Source organism: Aplidium turbinatum, chromosome 10 (genome assembly GCF_918807975.1).
Source record: "Aplidium turbinatum chromosome 10, kaAplTurb1.1, whole genome shotgun sequence".
NCBI classification, from domain to species: domain Eukaryota; kingdom Metazoa; phylum Chordata; class Ascidiacea; order Aplousobranchia; family Polyclinidae; genus Aplidium; species Aplidium turbinatum.
Genome location: NC_137481.1, coordinates 18369471 through 18389247, shown reverse-complemented (window position 1 = coordinate 18389247; position 19777 = coordinate 18369471). Strand labels below are relative to the sequence as shown.

Below are 19777 nucleotides of genomic sequence, written 5' to 3'. Positions count from 1 at the left end.
TGACCATCACAACGAAAAACAATATATGCCAAACATAGCAAAGGTCCAGAAAAAGGTAGAAGGGACAAAACGTGGTTGTTATAACATGCATGATACCTACTTCGTCCCCTAAACACTTCGTCTCCCGGATTAGGGGACGAAATAGGTTGAATCCTTATTAAGGGTTAGGGTTAGAAATAGAAATTTCTAATCCTAACCTTAACCCTAGCCAATAGGTTGAATCCTTATTAAGGGTTAGAAATAGAAATTTCTAATCCTAACCATAACCCTAACCAATAGGTTGAATCCTTATTTAGGGTTAGAAATAGAAACATTTCTAACCCTAACCTAATTCCCAACCCTGGGTTCAAAATAGAAACATTTTTAACCCTAACCCTCAATAAGGATGCAACCTATTTCGTCCTCTAAAAAGATTGACAGAAATTTTGAAATGTTTGCGGCAACTTCGATCAGCAACTCTATTCTATTTTTGTCTTGATCTTTGTGGAATCGAGGTACAAAGTGTTCAGATGATGAAATAGGTGCACCAAGACCTAGCAACTATGACAGTCAACATAGAAACAATAAGACCCTTCAATAGTGCATGCTTTTGAGTTAATATTGTGAATGCTAGATTTAAAATGTTTTATTTTATCACCAATACAGGTATCATAGTAGCATGATGCACAATGGTGGTCGTTATAAAAAATTGAAAAATAATTATCTGTTGGACGAAATTTCTTCAAATGATGATGAGATCTCATCAAGTTTTATCAATGACTCAAAGGTCGAAGAAAAAATTTCATTTTTAAATGACAATCAAGAAAAATCTTTATTAAAAACTGTTACCCTGAAACGAAATGTAGGAATTTGTAGTGGAGTAAGTGTTGTAGTTGGCTCCATGATCGGTTCAGGAATTTTTATTGTTCCCACTGGAGTTTTGAAACATTGCAATGGTGATATGAGCTTAAGCATGATAATATGGGTACTTGGTGGTTTTGTTGCAACTTTAGTTGCACTGTGCTTTTGTGAACTGTCAACATTGATTCCTGAATCAGGAGGGATGGCACCTTATATCAAGACAATATATGGAAATGGAGCGTGCTTTGTCTTTTTGTGGATTTTCTTGTTAACCGCTGTACCACAGGCATGTGCAATACAAATTATTGCTTTGGGGTAAGCAGATCATTTCATTGTTTTTATAATGGCGAAACCATGAACAACTTCTTTTCACTTCATCGGTATTGAGATTCCAGAATGCTCTTGGAATGGCTGCTTTAAGACTTAAGAGAGTTAAGGTTATGGTGTGGAATTGGGTTAGACTGTCAGGGTTGATCGGTTTAAACCGGGGCGGTTTAATAGGTGGTCAAGACTGCCCGGTTTAAACCAGGTTTTAACCGGGCACGGGCAGTTTTGACCACCTATTACTGGACAAAACCCTTTTAGTGTATGAATAAAGTTGTTTTTCCATTGAATTAAAAATATTACCCTCCATGTTTAGTAATGATGTTCAACTATTATTTTGTTTTGATCAACAATAACCTAAATGCTGGATTTGGAACAAAAAATATTCAATTTCTCTGTTTATTTTTGATATTTCAATCAGTTGGTTATTTTAATTATTGAGAAAATTCAAATTCTAAAAATAAGTTTCTGATGAACCAAAAAATGCTTGGTAGAACGATGAACCATTTGCACAGCCAACTGAAGTACAAGAATTTATTCCAACATATTTATTTTTTATGAAAAACATTTGCCATCAATTTTGCCATAAAATTTGCACAACATTTGCCCTCCCGTTGCGTAGCACGGAATGGCCCGTTTCGGTGAGTCCGATCCCTTAACGGGGGATTTTTTCTATTTTTTTTTTTAATTATTGGGTACCGTAGCCTAATTATCATTGCCGTTTTAGGGTTAGAGGTTAGGAACTCACCGAATCGGACTCACCGAATAGTAGCAGACCCTGCGTAGCATATAAGACGTAGCACGACATGTAATTAAGGTAGTAGTCTTAACGCTGTTTGATGTCTTGTTTTTGGCGGCACTGAAACAAGAAAAAAATCTCAGATAAATATAATCTTTAGTACGAATTTTACAGGCAGCCATCTGTGGCTGCCTGACAGGTTGGTATTGGCGGCCATTAATGAAAGTTCAGGCGGCCATGGCCGGCTTTTTCCTTAAGTTTGGCCTATTGGATCTGCTTTTCTCCACCACTTGAAGTGTATTCTCAAAGTGTTTTGGTATTTTAGCTGATGGTTGGAAGTCTGTGGCCAACTTAACTCCTCTCTCTGAGCAGTCATTAACAACAGTAATTGATGCTGATTTTTTTCTTCCAGTTAAATATTGTTCATCTTTTGGCCACTCTTTAACATCTCTTTTTAAAAAATCTGTTTCCAACTTTAACAGTTTAAAAAAGTACCATGAATCTTCTCCTATCAAGTCTGCCAGGGAAGATTTTTCATCAACCAGCATTGGAAATGTTGGCTTTCCATTACCTTGTCTCTTTTGAGGGACTGATTCCTTTACTTTTAACAGAGCTTGAGCAATTTCCCATTTCTCTTCATCCTTAACGTGGTCATCAAACAGGGAAAGTGGGACCATCTCTTTAGTCAAGTACCACATATGTAAATGGAGCTTTTTTAAAGCACTTGACGCTGCTATTGCATCAATCTGTTTGTATTGATGCAATGTTTTTATCATTGCTAGGTCAGCCTGTGGAGCAGATATTGCAGAACCACAACGAAACCACCAAGGAATGTACACATACAAAAGAAACATTGCATAATGCATATCTGTTCAGCTTTTTGGTGTCCTTGGGTTGTAAAATCAAGCATTTTCTGGCATTATTTGGATCCATCACTTTTTCCGCCTCCATAGATAGCAATGAAAGCTTTATTGCATAAATCACTTTAGCCATCCATCGAGCTTTATAATTTGCACCTGGTTTTTTGAATTTGAATGGCTTGTGTGGGAGGGGTGTTTGAAAACTAAAAAGAAGTAGTTGTAAAAGCTCTTCATAGTCCGCCCTAGGGATATCACTGCTATCATTTTTTGTCAGCAGTTGAGTAGCAAGGTCTGTAGCATCTTTTCTTTGTTTATTTAGGAAATATAGGCATACGAAGCCGAGTAACGTGATCAAGTTTAACATCTTCAAGTTTATTACATATAGAAACACAAAACTACGCAACAAATTAAGTATCGAACGTTTTCGACATCACAAGATGTCCTCTTCAGGAATAATATACATACAACTTAACTACATCTGAATAAAATACAATGGTTAAACTAAATCTATAAACAGGAAAAGACAAAAAAACTACACATTACTTCTGACTAGCTCAAACTCAACGATAGGCTCCACGAGAATCAAAGGTAACTGCATCAAAAGGTGTTAAACAGATCACATGATATGGTAGAAAGGCAAGGTGTGAAAAAACTAATTTTAAAAATACAGAGAGCAAGAAAGACGAGCCGCAAGCATACAATTGTCTGTTCATAAGTGGATTGTGACGTTTTATGTACAAGGCTTCCAAGATCTTAGTTTGATACTCAGACCTGCCTCTGGACATGATCTCAAATTGCTTGATAGAAACGTTATTTTGGCATTCTGTACATGAGAAAATGTGATCTTTAATTGCACTTTTCTGTACAGAATTCAAATTCAGGTGTTCCCCAGCTCTAGTCGATAAATGTCTTGTTGACATACCGATGTATGTCGATCAACAATCAACAAGACATTTATCGACTAGAGCTGGGGAACACCTGAATTAGTTTAGCTCCTTTCAAAACTGCATCCTCAAATGATATCTTGCCACCAAGCTTGTTGTTATCATCATATAATGCTCTATTTGAAGTCATGAAAGCACAACTTGCAACAAAATAAACAAGAAGCGTGCTCTAGAAATTAACAAGATTGATAGCCGTGCTTAATTACAGTACCGGTACAGGTACTTATCCCTGTAATAGAATAAGTTCAATAGTTCAAATGTTATGAATTTATTGAGAATGACTAGAATACTTTTGAGCAGTCTTAAACTTAACCAGCCAGAAATCTACAAGCGACTGGAAAAGTCAACATGAAGATTGATTTTCATATTTTTCGTATTACACATGAACATACAAACCCTGTCGCAAAATCGAAAATTAAAATTCACATAAAATTGCAAATTTTTTGGCAGATTTGAATTAAATCAAGTAGTTGCAATGATGTTGATACCAAACACCATTTGTCTATCTTGTTTGGTTTTTGAGTTATTGCGATTTTAGTGAAGCGGATTTGGGGGGTTGCGGAGGTGGTGGTAGGGGGGGTCCCACAACCCCCATAATTTTTTTGGCTGAGTCTGACCTAAAATGGACACCATTTGTCAATGGCACAACTTTGATTTAAAAAATAAGGGGGAGATGATGCACCCTACTCAACGCCCCCTTTATAAACTGGCAAAATTTTACCGCCCCCCAACAAAAACGATTAATTACGAAAAACTGATATATATTTGCGAGCATGAAAACAGTATACTGGTAGTAGTGGTTACGTCATAATGGAACTCACCAGATTTTGTGATTACTGAAAAATTACTGAATTTAAATTTTAAATAGACAGCGTTTGCAAACAAAACGATTGGTCAATCAAATATGATGATGATGTAAGAGAAATTGTTTGGCTATTATGCGAGCATGTAGAGTAGATTACCCAGACAATGATGCGATGAAATCGTTACGCTGGTCGGTAGATGGCTTAAACCAGAATGGCCCCTAACATGGCCACCTGGAGATGCGGCCTGATTTGTCACATTTTGCAGATTTTGATTACCGCTAATGCTAGTGTTTGACTGACATTTTTTTAAATGTTTTTACTTTTTGCTGTCTCTTAATGATATAAAAGCTCTTTGTTGCCTTGGGGAAGCAGCAGCAAATGAGAAAAAATAAGGTGAAAAACGCTCAATCAGACTGTTATTAAAAAATTAACAGTCTGACTAAAATCTTCGAAATCAAATTGTTTTTGTTTTCCAACATCTGATGATGTTAAAACCTATTGTGTCATCTGGAGAAAACAGTAAAGAAGGAGAAAAAATATAATTTAAAAAAAATTTCATTTTTAAAGTAGTCGTCCAAAGTTGGCAAAATTTGGAAATTTCTTCAAAATGTGACAAATCTGGCCTTATCTTTAGGCAGCCATGCCCCTAATAATCAAAACGCCCCCCCCCCTTAAGCCGAGGTAATCATACCGCCCCCCTTGCAAAATCAAACCCCCCCCCCGGGGGGGTGGTACCGCCCCCGTTGGGAACCACTGCTGTAGACTGTCCATTAATCATGCTGAATAGCCGTTAGTCGCAAATGTTCAGATCTGGATAGCTACTAGGCCAAATGTCTTTCCGGACAAACATGGGAAGATTCTCCTTCAGATAAGCGCAGATAAGTCTGGACTTTTGTTGCTCCATCCACTAGCACAGAGTCTTGAACAAGCATGACTTTGGTAGCATCGCACTTTCTACATTCTACAAATCCAGGGCAGCAATATATCATTCAGAATCCAGATACTCCGTTGTGTTGATTCTGAGTCCAGCTTTGAAACGAAGAGACATTATCATCTTGCCACGGCTGCAAAACCATCACAGAAGCAGGATTTTTGCTTTGCATCAGATGAGGAACGTCTGAATGGTCACAGGCAATAACTGGGGTGTTCTGACGATTTGCACCCCCATCTACTTTTTCTCATGGACAAAAATGCAAATATGTCCTTTAAGTTTTGGACATCTTTCAACTGATTTGATTGATCTTGAGCGAGCAGTGAGGAGGTTGCAACATGTTTTCACTTTAAGACTTCATATCAAGGTCTTCATTGACTGCTCTTCTGATGGTTCTGTGACTGACATGGTGTCTTTAGGCCAGTTTTATCATTGACCATTTTGGGTTTTCCTTTATCAACCTTTTCAGCCCCGCCAGAAAAGTTTTGTATGAAGAGCCTGGCCCGGCTAGCCGTGCTCTTCATAATATCCGAAGGAGTGTTCCCAGCACATCTCAATTCGCATATGGTTATTCATTTTGTCAATTCTGTCATGTTTAAAGAAGTTTGTTTAAATATTACTATACTACCTTTTAGAATACCTTGATAAGATTATCTTCTGAAAGTTTCATCTTGATTAGAGAAATAAAATAGAAACTTATTCGAAAATGAAAAAGTTCCAATTTAGCTCTGGGACCCTGTATATTTTAAAAATTACCATGTACCATACAAGAAACAGATACATCATTTCAGAAAGTTATGTTATAATTTTTGGATATCTGTTTGATTATTTGTATTTTTAGTGACTACATTTCTGAAGCTATAGCTGTTGGTTTGGGGCTTTGTGCTGAAGATCTTCCTTCTTCAATGTCCAAGTTCATTGGGTTTGGTTTTACATTCCTTATTTTAGCATGCAACATGACAAATGTGAGATTAGCTGTGAAGTTACAGGTAAGTTTATGATGAACAAGAGATTGATGCATTGCTCATTTTGTATGTTACTTACTGAAGCAAAGTAGCACTTTTTAGTGGTAATGGAGTAGGTACTTAGTATAGCAGCTACCAACTTACCAGTACTTTAAGTTACCAGAACCTTTTTTTGTCGAATTTACCTATCAACAAACATACATCTGCAAACAAAGACATGAAAAAGTCAAGAAACAACAGTTTAACTTATATGCAGATAAGTAGCCCTAGCACAGTAGCACACATGACTAAGCCTGTTGTTGTTGAAACGGTGCAGGTGTTTGAAGATTTCTTACATTTGCATTGGACTGTCCGTTGTGGTGCTTCAGACTCTATGCCATTTTATATAGCTGCCAGTAGGTTACACATCTTCAGGAGAGGCTTTGCTAGTAGAAAGCTACACATTTTTGGTATGATTTTAATGGTTTTTAAACTTGTCATGCCTCATGTATTATTTTATGTTTAGCTATTCTGTACCATTGGAAAGGTCTGTGCTCTTCTTGTTATAGCATTTGTTGGTATCATGGTTGCAGCATCAGACAGCTCGACTTTATTGGAAAACTTTAGGTACAGTCAAATGAATGAGGAAGAAACAGCATTGGCCTCTTCATTCAACTCATCTGTAAAAGACGTGTAAGGTTTTGTTTTCATTGAGAAGAAAAAGAAACATAACATTGGTTACAATATTTATGTCACTGCATTTGATGGCATAAGTAGTAATTTCACAACTACAGTTTGTTACTGGCTGTAAGAAGTTAATTAAATTTAAAACGTGTTTTGTTGTAGGTGTCATTTTTCTTGTAGTAGTAGTAGTCCAGTTTTATTCCGGTGTCACATGTGTTCACAGTACATCTCTAATTGTTGTGATAAGTCAAGAAATAGTAGCCTATCAACATAACCACTGTTTTCCATAGGCTACATTGTCACTCAGCATGTAAAATCGGAGAGATTTTGAGATATGTTTAGAATTAAAAGTTGGTCATCCTGTTGTATAATATCTTTGGTGTCTAACCTTACTGTTGCAACATCGTTTGTTTAATTACTCTATTCTTATAACATTGGCATTTGGGCAATTATGTTGCTGCGAGGATAGAAAGGTCTACTTTCTTGCAGTGTAATAGTTGCAGACGTTGCATTTGAGGTCGCATTGTTGCACTGGTACCAACATTTTAAAGTGTAGTACCAATACTTCAGTCATGCGGTTAGTTACTTTCATACAATTCCTAGTTTTTATAATACCGGACTCTGTATCAGCTCACAACCCAGTGAAGTTGAAAATGTTTCAATTATAGCATCACTGTTTGACTGTTTGTTTCATTTGAAATCTGTGATACGTTAAATTTGTTTTCAATTTCTGCTGTCCAATTTTATGAGAATATGTGCCATGGTATCCAGACAACTGCCCCCCCCCCCGGACAATTGCCCCCCAGACAATTGCCCCCCGGACAATGAATACCAAGAGAATATTAAAATTTAATGCAAAGAAGTTTATTTTCACACGAGTCAGTTCAATCATATATATATAGCTAAAAATCGATTTCGATCAGCTAGAAGTTAGATCATCTTCAGTTAAGCTGAAAGCAAACAGGACAAAAATGAAATGATGAAAGTGCAAAGGAATGAAAAAACGTTTTACTCTAGCTTCGTCAAAGAATTGATGGAAAACTAACAATCAAAGGCGAAATAAAAGGAAAATGGCATGAAAGAGTATGGTATAGAATTGTACCATCACAAGCCTAACCAGAAACACATCAACAATACGAAAAATATTGATTAAAATGACAAAAGGTATAAAGTCTGTGCTCAAACCGATAATGATGAAACGAATTAACTACATCAAATTACCTAGAACTACATCTACAGAATTAACTACATCAAACGATATCCAAGTGGTAACCTGACAACTTCCTGCACAAAAAAATTTTTTTTAGTGACTAAAATTGCAAGATGTAAAAGTAGATAATATTATCCTACACGTCCTATGGGTTTGACACCTGTCAGAAGATAATTCATTTTCTTAATAATAAAATTTAAGCATGACTTGGTGAAGTTTATTCATAGCGCGAAGACGTTTAGTGGCAACATCGTTACTCGTTACACCGAACAAAGGCAGGCGGAAGGATTGCAAGACAGGCAGATGCTGACTGCTCTGAAAATTTGTATGCTTCCAGCTCTGGCTTTCGTTCGACCAAATGACGTAGTTAGTGCGTTTGAAACACTTCAGGACACTATGCCAATAGAAGCTGACTCGATCGTAGATTACTTTAAAGATGTCTTCATCGGAAGAAGGCTACACATCAACAGACGATCACCCCGTTTTCCGATCAGCATGTGGAGCATGCATGATCGTGTAGTGGAAGATCTTCCCCGCACAAACAATTCGTTGGAAGGATGGCATATCCACCTTCAAGCTAACATTACTGCATGTCATCCAAACGTTTGGGACTTTATGGACGCAATAAAGAGCGAGCAGGCTTCAGCAACGGTAACAATTAACCAAATAGTTGTAGGATTTCCTGCACCACCGCCCAAAAAACGCTATCAAGACTGTTCAGCTCGCATTGTAACCATTGTAGAAGACTATTGTCCGGGGGAGGCAGTTGTCCGGGGGGCAATTGTCCTAGAACCATGTACTCACTACTCAGTAATGAGCGTCTAAGCTTTATCGAGAAAACCTATACAGTATCGCTCTTTATAGTAATGGTGAAATTGTGTAATGATTAGTAGGCCTACAATATATAGGTACAACTATTTGCAGATTTTTTGCATCTGTTCGCGCATCACCAGGCATAGAAGGCTTGAGTCTTGCAATATTCCAAGCTTTATGGGCCTATGATGGATTTGATAACATTACTTGCATTACTGAAGAAGTCAAAAACCCAAAGAAAACACTGCCGCTAATCATCATTGTGTCCCTATTTTCAGTTATGGCTCTGTACCTCATAGTCAATTTTTCTTATTTTGCAGGTGGGTAAGCCTAAATATATTCTATAAGCTAAAAGCTGTATTGTGTTACGTAACTTGTTGATTTATTGTTTTGTATTGTAAGTGTAAGATATTAATTTTTGTGTCCGTTGTGACAATGTACATTACGATTGCATTATTACAGCATAGCGTAATTACATAGTAACAAATGCATCACAACAGGCGGCTGGAAGCAGTGATGGAATATACATTCATCCAGTACGCCATTTGATGTCTTGCCGAGGCAAATAATCAACTTAGTCTTAATGAGTGTCAAGCCAGAAATCTTCAACCAGACGCGATCACCAGTCACCACTCCTTCACAATCTCCCGTTCTGTCACGCAGCACAAATAAATAAAGTAGCCTATACAATGGGTCTGCTACTATTCGGTGAGTCTGATTCGGTGAGGCCGATTCGGTGAGAGCCTTTTCGGTGAGAGCCTTTTTCGTAGAGTTCCCTATTCGGTGATTTTTTGAGTTTTTTTTTGAAAATTATCGGGTACCGTAGCCTAATTATAATTGCCACTTTTACATCGTTTTAACGTCGCTAAACGTTGAAATAAGACCCTAACCGTAACCCCTAACCCTAAAACAGCAATGATAATTAGGCTACGGTACCCGATAATTTAAAAAAAAAATCACCAAATAGGGCTCTCACTGAAAAAGGCTCTCACCGAATAGGGAACTCACCGAATCGGACTCACCGAAACGGGCCATTCCGTATACAATTAAGCAAGTGTCCCACTGTGATTAACAATTTTATTTACCACAAGATACAAAGCAGTTAATCTGTGCTTTTGGGTTTTCAATTCTTTCACGTTTTTAGCCCAACCCAACACCCACTACCGTTGCTCGTTTTCGTACTTCTTGCTATTGGATGTACAAATAGAACTGTTTCCTTCATTTTTAGTTTTAACGGAAAAGGAAATGTTGGACACGGACGCAGTTGCTGTCAGTTTTGCCGCAAAGGTGCACCCGTGGTTAACCTATGTGGTCACACTGGGGGTTTGTCTTTCTTTGATTGGTTCCATCAATGTTACGTTTCTAGCCGCTGGACGCATGCCTTTTGTAGCTGGAAGAATGGGTTTCATGCCAGAGGTGTGTCGGATTTGTTGCGTTGTTTATTGCATTTGGTTGCGCTTGTAAAATTTAAGCCTAGTTTACATTTAGTCAACATGTTCTGCGCTAAATTGAGACGTAACATTTTTATCTTTTTTCGTTTTAAAAGCTGCGCCCGTAGCACATTTAGAAAGGGTAAACGTTGAATGCAGGATATAATATAGATCAACTACGCAATTTGCCTTGACAAAATCTAGGTCCCTAGGCAAACTTTATTGACGAAGAGTAAAAGTTTAACCCCTTCTCAGCGAGCTTACACGACATGGCTTGTTTCGTCCTTGACTGAGCAGACCATCCGTGGTTTGTTGCTCAAGTTGCTATATTCCACAAACCCAGTGTTATTTACTTCCATTTGACTAAGTTTTGAACGGTCATTTATTTTTATGCAAATGATTCTGTCAGGTTCTGTCCATGGTCCATGTGCAACATTTCTCACCAGTACCTGCCCTTGTCTTTCTGACGGGTCTGGCTGCCATCATGATTCTTCCCAGTAACATCGACATGCTTCTCAAAGCTGCTATTTTCACAATATGGGCTAGTCGAGCTTTTTGTGCTGCTGGCGTCCTAATTCTTCGACGGAAACTGAAACACGTCGCACGACCTTACAAGGTATGGGCTGATTTGAAGATAAAAGAGTTTTTTTTCTGATTTCAGTAGCAGAATCCACTTAAAAACCGATTAGATTTAAACGTGCAATAGCTTCAAAATTTCACTGTTGCCCACCATACATTTCACACAATGAGGCGTGATAGGATTTCTTACTTTTTTAGTTCTACAATCTACATGATTAAAATTTGAGCGTCTTTATGAGGCTTATCCGAAGTCTCGTTGTCATTCGATGAACAGATCGGGATGAAGCTATACGTTTCCAATCAAATTTTTTTACAAGAATTAAGGAATCCCAAAAAAGAACTTGCGAAGACCAATTTAATTATTCAGTTGTTCGGAGAAGAAATGAGGCCGTTTAAAGATTGTATGATTGGTTGTCTGACCCACTGACATGTAGCCGAAGCTCTCGCCGCGTCATACAAGCGTTTCAGTTTCCGAATAACAGTTATTCCAAGGTTGAGTTTAAAAAGTTTTACTTTCATATTAGCTCCACCACTTTGCATGCTTCTCATTACGCGTTAATTGTTTGTCTTGGTATTACACCACGCCATAAAAAAATATTTTTTACTAAAAGCTGAGACAGAAACCCATGACATTTATGTTGGTTGTGTTTGTCGGAGTTAAAAAAAAACAAGCAGTTTACGAATCCAACCATGCAAAGTAATCATTGTTCAAAGTGAATTTCATTTTTTGTAGGTTTACAGATTGACAGCTGTTCTAGCAGTGATCGTGTGCTCTTACCTGGTGATGGTCCCTTTAATATTCAAGCCACAAGCCCTGTATGCTCTGACCTTTGGGCTTATAACCGTCTTCACAATGTTGTACTGGTTGATGAAATCCGGTTTCTTTTCCATGTCTGGGGTGGGAAGCTTTACAGTCATGCTGCAGAAGCTATTACTAGTAGCTCCTTCGATAGATGAGGCCATTGCTTCTAAGGTTGAGTAAGACATTACGTTTGTGGGATACAACGTTTAGCAAAATTATTGCAACGTAGAAACGGATTTGTCTGAATAATGAACTTTTTATTTCATTTGAAATCAATTGTGTCTTAAACTGGATCAATTCTCAATTATTCAACGTGTTTTTTATGACATACTAAGTGCAAATCAGCCTTATTTTTCTTGTGTTTCCTTTCATATGATAGCCCTAGCGCTTACCCTATAATACTACCTATAACTATCATTTGTTGTGCAATCTATCATTTGTGACATTTTTTTGCATCAAGAGATAAATTTTCCTTTTGAGCGTATGTTATGATTTTGCCACAACTGCCATCACTGGTGGTACAATGGTACATCGTCTGTCAAAAAAAACAAAAACTTTGATTGTAACAAAATCATAATTTCATGGTGAAAACTGAAAAGTTTGCGTGTTCATCAGGATTGTTACCTTTTCTGACAGCAGTTGCAACGTTCACCTGCGAAACTTTCACCTTGATCAGGTGAACGTTGCAGCTACCGTGAGAAAAGAAAGTTATTGATGTTGTAAATTTGCTATCAAACGTTTAGTGTGTGCTTGCAATAGACGATATAGGTGTATTGAAATCAACTATATAGTATATGAAATGTTTATTGTTTCTTTACTGGCAACTGTATCATTGTTGGCGTTGTCGTGTTTGTTGGCGTTGTCGTGTATGTGCACTGCGTTTGCATGCAATTATACTGTACGCGGTGGCGTACGGAAGATTTTTTTCTTGGGGGCATGCCTTTTTTTAAAAACATGATAGTTTTACTTAACATGTGTTAACGAAACCAATGTTCAAATTGGTAACATGTGGGCTACTTTGGGTTTATTATGGATGAATTAGGGGATACTGGGTCATGGTTTAGGTTTTTATTCGTTTCTGGATAAAATTTTGGAGTCGTTTTGACTGCTGCTACCCAAAAACCAACCAAATCGCGTTTCTTTAAGTTTTAATTGTCTAAGAACAATTTTGAAAAAAAGGAGCGGAATGGCCCAATGCCCCCCTTGCATACGCCACTAGTTGTATGCAGACTATTAGAAATGTGAATAGTGTTGAATATTTAGTAAAATACGGCAATCGTGAGAATACTTGAATACTTGTATTTTTTGTTACCAAATAGGTTCAACTTATTATATATATAATTGACTCAAAAACTGTTTTAATTTTGGTCAAGAAATGTTGAAGAGATGCTTCATTGTTTGTTTTTTTATAATTTCCGTCTGGTGTTACTACGTCATCGTGACCCATTTGTCTTAGCACTCTACAATCCCTACATGCTCCCCTTGCTCTTTCTCACCTATCATACAGCAAAGTTGAATTAACGGTTTGTGGCAATTTCTAGCAACGTCATTCCAGATACGTTATTCAGCTTTGACCTCTCATTAATTAGGTTTGCCCATAACTTTTATGTTTCAGGTATGTTTGTATGTGGCATTCATGCAAACCATACGGCTATTTAAAAAGACTGTTGTGAAATTTTACCTTTCATTTGTAAAATTTTTGTCGCAGTTCGACTTACAAACTTCGACAATAGTTCCACCAGCGTGGACACTGGACAACTCAGGTACTTCCTTTTCCCACGTGACGTCACGGTGAGAACTTTGTGCATCACAGCAGGGTGTGTTTGTTTCCGAGTGCATGTTTGGGAGATATAGACAGCGCAAGTTTTTTAATCGACAACTTCATCATGTTCTGCCAACTGTGGCGAAGTATTAAATCCCTCCCCACCTTTTGAAATTGCATTGTGAACACGGAATGGGCCGTTGAGATAACATGTGACAACATTTTTGTTTTTTTTCACACCCATATGATAACTTCGACAGTTCCCCCTTGGAGCGTCATATGATATTGAAACAGTCCGTTGCATATGTTTGCTCGTTGAAAACTTCCACACATTGCAGTATCGTTTGGTACAAATAACACATTTGTTCATATAATCATCTTTATACTTGTGTGGTGTGTATTGCTTGTGACAAGAACAATGCTTTAATGTGTTACCCTGCGCATTTCTACGCGGTGTAAGAGGCTTAGTTGTTGTTTATATGGCGTTTGTCCCTAGAACGATCAAATAGTTCTTCTTTTTTTCTTCGATGCCCAGATACTATGCGCACTGACATTTTCCATGATGCACCTTTACACAATGGCTGCCTATTTGTTTGAATGCACTATTTTATGTCCTTAATCTCTTGCTAAATGGTATATTTTCTTGTACTGTTGTTAATCATGATCCCTCCTTTCAAATTGTAATGATTTATCGTATGCATTAACAATTTTTAGTTATATTAAAGCAGGTTTGCCTACCAATGATACCATTTCTTTCCCTTCCCCCAAATGACGCTTCTATCCCCCCTGAATGAGCTGTGTTCGAACAGCCCTTATCTATTTTTATTTAGTAGTAATGCACACGGTAGCCTTTTGTTGTTTTTCCGTTTGATTGGAGATTTATTTATATTACTGTACATATTCTATTAGTAAGCTATTGCATTTTGTGCACATGGTGATCAATACATTTGAAGACGTCTTCATACTTCTCCAAGCGTATTCTTAAGAAAACCATGGCTTCTGGTGCGGCCACTATTATTTTCCTTTCTAAGCCAGTCAAATTAAACAGACGTTTTTGGTCGGTACTTCTCTCAAACATTGTTCTTCTCCAACCAACCGGTAAAGTTTCACTCTTTACATTGTTTCAATGTCTAACGACATTAACTGCAGTTGCCGGACGTAACTGACAGATAAACTTCCTCCGTAAAACCTGCGCCCTCGTTTATTTAATTTTGCATCAGTCTTGCGTACGGTATTTACTTTAAACGTTTGGTTGGTATCTCCGTTCAGGTACGTAACGGCTAACGCCCTAGCACAAACTTTAAGTTACGCCACTATATGCAAACGCGAAAGAAAAATTAATCATTCTATATTTTTGGTGTATTGAAGATCTTGTTCATTGTTTACTGTAGCCGACTTTAAAGCAACAATGCGTTTTGTTCGAAGAACTAAAAGCATATAAGTTATTACAATTTCTCTGTGATAAAAGCATGAACGACTGATATGGACCTTTCAAGACGTATAGACCTTACGTGTATTGCGTTTGAAACTAAATTATTTTGTCTCCACGCAAAATTCTTTGTTTTTGTTTCAAATCACCTCACTTGCGTTCGAATATCATGTAACCTACCGAAGCCAATAACTTCACTTGTTCACGCGATGTGAGGTCTCCACCTAGCCTGGGTATGTCTACGCGACAATTGGCCACGAGAGTGAGCACTTAGGTTTTACTACTTTAACAAAAAAGCGCCGTTAGAAATCACATTGGCTTACTGAAATGTCAGGCGTGTTTAAACAGTAAACCTTCTTTCGAATTTTCAAGAGAATTTTAGCAAATGCCTTTCGAATTGAACATAAATTTTATTAACCAGTGCTCAACAAGCAGCTAGAGCAGGGACGGGCAACATACGGCCGAAGGGCCGGACCCGGCCCGCAACGAGATTTTGAGCGGCATGCATACAGTTTCCGGTCTTACGTGATAATGTGGCCCGTGGCCACAATCCCCCACAACTTGCTTATTACGTCAAATACTAGTGGCTGTTAGTTGTTCTTTAGTTTTTTGTGACAAGCATGTCATGTCCCGCCATAGACCTTTTCATCTTTTTCTTTGTCTCTTGTTTGAATCTTCTTCAGTCTCAAGCCTTGCCTCAAGCGCAAACCGGAAAAATGCATCAAAGTGGCATTTGGCTGATTAATGTAATCGTTACAGGCGGAACGGACACAAATAATAGTGATTGTTAGTTATTCTTTAGTTCTTTGTGTTTTTAGACTTTTTGTTTTCGGTTAAAATTAGATTTGGAATTTAGGTACAATAATTTTTTTACCCATGGATTTTGCCAAGAAACATAAAGTTGATAAGCAGTGTCGCGAATTTAACAAAGATTGGATGCCCATTGCCCAAGTACTTTTTCTCACAGGTCGGCAAGAAAGCAGTATGTTTCAGTGCAACGAAAGTCTTGTTAAAAAGTAGGCTAGCCATTTCAATTCTTGTCGATGTCAATTTTTGCTACAAAACGGCTGCCGAGAAACATATAGTTGATTGGATGGTCTAAATGGCTAGCGTGAAAGCTACACCGTTGTGGTTAGCGAATCGCAACTGCTCGCTGTACTAGTAGTGAGTGCTCAGCCTTGTGCTGATAGACGGGAAGAACGCTCCTTTCTTCACAATGAGTTTGTCATCTCAGGCGCAACAAGACCATTTATTGATTAGTTTAGTGGTGATTCCCGGGACGGGGGGATTCATAGTCCCATTGCTTTCATTTTGAGCCTACTTACTCTGCCATAACATTGTTTAAGCTTGGTGAGTTTATTTCAAATAAAGGTGGAAATTAAATCACAAACTGATAGAACCAGCTTACTAAAAACAATCAAGTTACATGGTTTTTTTAAACGTTTAGCAACGTAAAAACGATGCAAAGTTATACATTTTTGCTACCTGGGTAGTCTTGGCCTGGTTTTATTCTCTGCTGAGAGTAAAAAAGAAACACAAATGATAAATATTGGAGAAATTGAGTCTCCTTCACAACTTAAGAATCGAACAACGCAAAACTGCTGAAACAAAACGTTTTGTTTGAGTGAAAGAATCACTGTAAGCAAACAATGGCAAAAGGTGCGCGCATGAAGTCATGGGAGTGTGAGGTATCAAAAATTTAAACAGGTTATGTTTCTACATCAATGTAACGTTACTTACCGTATTACTTTAAAAAATCTATATCTTTGCTTTAGCAGAAAATCCGCAGCAAACGCTTTTTTTTACATGTTTAGTTTCGGCCAAATTTTGCCGATACCGACACTCAAAAAATGGCCGATATCACCGATATATCGGTACATCTCTACTGCTAAGTACTGCTTTTGGTCTCTATCTATAACTAGACTGCGCTTCTCGTATTTCGATTGAAGAAATTGAAAAAAGGCGGCGGCCATTGTTAGTGTCTCAAACTCGCGTGAAAGCTGCGCTGTTAACGATAACATTTCTGAGCTGGTTGCGCTTCTGCAGAAAACTAACTTGTTAACTATAATTTAGAACTTTGGTGTAATAGAGGTTTTATTCATCTATGAAATGAATAAAAGCATGTGTTAAATTGCACAGAATTATACATACAGTCTATAATATAAAGCATAAACACTGCGATGCGAGAGCACGTATACGATACACTGAATGCAGCAGTTCAGCAGAACTCTTACCGTATTCAATTTGGCGTTACAGCTGAGCTGATGATTAGCCTATTGTAAAAATAGCAACAAACAGTTTATTACATCAAACCTAAGCGAATGATACGCTATATTATAGCGGCTATAACGTAGGCCTATAGCTCAACAAAATCAAAACAAATTAAATATTCACCAATACTGATGTGATGTCGAAAGGAAGTGGTTTATTGGTGTTTGAAAACCACTGTTTTGTTAAGCGTTTTACGAACCAATTTGCCTTGTATTTGCTTGCAGGTTTCCTTACCAATGTGGTAAAACCTAATTTTTAAATAACATTTGGACACAGTTTTGACTAGCGTAAAAATGTGATTATCGGTAACGGTGCATTCATACACATGATCCGTGAGATTAGTAAATATCTTGGAATGATTTATATTTCCAAGCACAGCTACCGCAATAGCTTCCACAATGCCTGGACGAAGAGGTAATCTCCCAGCTGTGGTAGTTAGTAACCGTTTAATGCATAATTCAGTTTCCTCACAAATATATACAACACTGAAAGAAGGTTTAAAAAGTCCACTTCTATCTTTAAACGATAAGAAGCTGGGTTGAACAGGTAAAGTGTGTGAACTCAGTTCAAAGCGGCACCTTGCACATAACGTTATCTTTGCGCACATTTTGGCAGCATAACCAGCAATGTACGAAATTGCAGCTTTTTTGTAAACTGACAAAACGGCCTACTATATTATATGTAAAACTTGTTTGTGCGGAGGTATATAAAGCACTTTCAAAACAAAAAAAAAGGAAGCAATTACGTAATTTAAAATTAACAAATTCCAACAATATGTTTGCGATTATAGAACAGCAAAGGTGAAATCATATAAAGATTTCGTCATACTAGGTGAATTGCGGAGATATTTATTAGTTGTTATTTCACAGCAACTTGAAACTGAAGCTATTTCTTTAAAAGTTATTGTTGATGAAATCACACGAATTTACGTCATAATGCAACGTTTTGCTACAACGGAGAAAATCGAAAGCCATCAATCTCTATTGAACAGAATCCTGGTAAAAGCTGCGGTTGTGTTGTTGCATAGAAAACTATTTGTTTTGTCAATTATTTGTTCACAACAACTGAGTTTTTTAAGAAACGCAAATATTATAGGAGAATTACATTTTGTAGAAAGTTAAGTTGTGTTCAGTCGTGTTCTCATTGCTTTAAGAATTGGCGCTCCAGTTGTTTCAGGAACGAGGAGGCGACTGATTCTTAACTAATTAATTCATCTACTTCTACTTGTTTTAAAGTATCAGGTTTGGTGGCCGTGCTTAACTACTGTATAGGCCTATTTATCGATTCATATACCGCAATATTAGATCCTTTCATGCACGTCTTAAACAAACCATTATAGTTTTGCCACCTTTTCCTTTTGTTGGTTTTGTTCCTGTATTTCTTTTTCACAATATCATTTCTTTTTCATTCTGACAAGGAAAAATGAATTGAATTGAATTCAAAACAATGAAAATTCATTACGGGTCCCTACAAAAGCATTGGCAAACGCGCGGAATAGGTACACTAATAATGGCTGACGTCTGAACCTGCTTTCTTCAAAAATCGTAAACGAGAGAAGTGACGATGCGCGGTCTAGTTATAATAAGATGTCTATGGTCTCTATGCTTTAAACTTAAAGTTTACATTAAATACCATTCATGCCTTGCATAGGTGGATAAATATGCGATTGATGTATCGATTCAGTAATCCGGCCCGCCAAGTACTTTATTTTTCCATATCCGGCCCGCCGACTGAAAAAGTTGCCAGTCCTTGAGCTAGAGGTAGATTGTAGCAGAACACGTTTGTGTTTTTTAGTTTTCTGCCGTATCATGCTAAATAGTAGGCTGCATAGCCGAGTGGTGAGAGCCCTGGAACGGCAATCGAAAGGGCGCCGGTTCGACACCGCTCAAGAGCATGCGGCTGTGTCTCTGGCAGGACACTTAAAGGCATGCCTGAAGGTGGACACGAAGATTGGCTTGTAGTAAGCAGTAGTATTGGCTTGTAGTAAGCAGTAGTAGTAAGATTGGCTTGTAGTAGTAACCGGGTGTAAGCCTGGATACGACAAACAAGCATGCTAAATCTAGTGGTGTTGGCGTGGAGTTTCGGTTGGGGTTTAATTTTGACGTCAGGTAAATCTGGAAACGTTTGAATTACATATCAGTTTACTGACACTTGAAATATGTTCATTTCACAAGTGAACGTGATTTGTTTATAGAGTCAACTTCCGCACACACATCTGAAGCCACCATTGCCTTTAGCCCAGAGTCGTAGTTGAAAAAAAGACCGGTGTCTGATCGAAACCGGGGTTTATTCGATCACTACATTTCATGTGTCCAAACTACGGTACGGTAAGATACAACACAATATCTGACTCAGAATCTAGTCTTAGTGCTACCTGCCTTTCAACGCAAAAACACACCCACATGGCGA

At 37.8% G+C, this 19777-nt stretch overlaps 1 protein-coding gene across 1 annotated transcript; it reads left to right on the top strand.

Annotated features, from left to right (window-relative positions):
• Positions 1 to 780: 780 nt before the first annotated feature.
• Positions 781 to 14626, top strand: LOC145778801 (b(0,+)-type amino acid transporter 1-like). The gene is made up of 7 exons (XM_082590384.1): positions 781 to 1155; positions 6286 to 6433; positions 6915 to 7081; positions 9207 to 9415; positions 10324 to 10511; positions 10935 to 11141; positions 11838 to 14626. Exons 1-7 carry the CDS (start codon positions 881 to 883, stop codon positions 12084 to 12086), a joined length of 1443 nt encoding a protein of 480 aa, XP_082446510.1. The 5' UTR covers positions 781 to 880; the 3' UTR covers positions 12087 to 14626.
• Positions 14627 to 19777: the final 5151 nt, after the last annotated feature.

Bases quoted from the DNA above. Each gene is read 5' to 3' on its own strand.
- LOC145778801 (XM_082590384.1), top strand. From the start codon at position 881: ATGATCGGTTCAGGAATTTTTATTGTTCCCACTGGAGTTTTGAAACAT. The intron at 7,082-9,206 runs GTAAGGTTTTGT...AACTATTTGCAG, and splicing joins AACTCATCTGTAAAAGACGT to ATTTTTTGCATCTGTTCGCG. The intron at 10,512-10,934 runs GTGTGTCGGATT...TGATTCTGTCAG, and splicing joins GAATGGGTTTCATGCCAGAG to GTTCTGTCCATGGTCCATGT.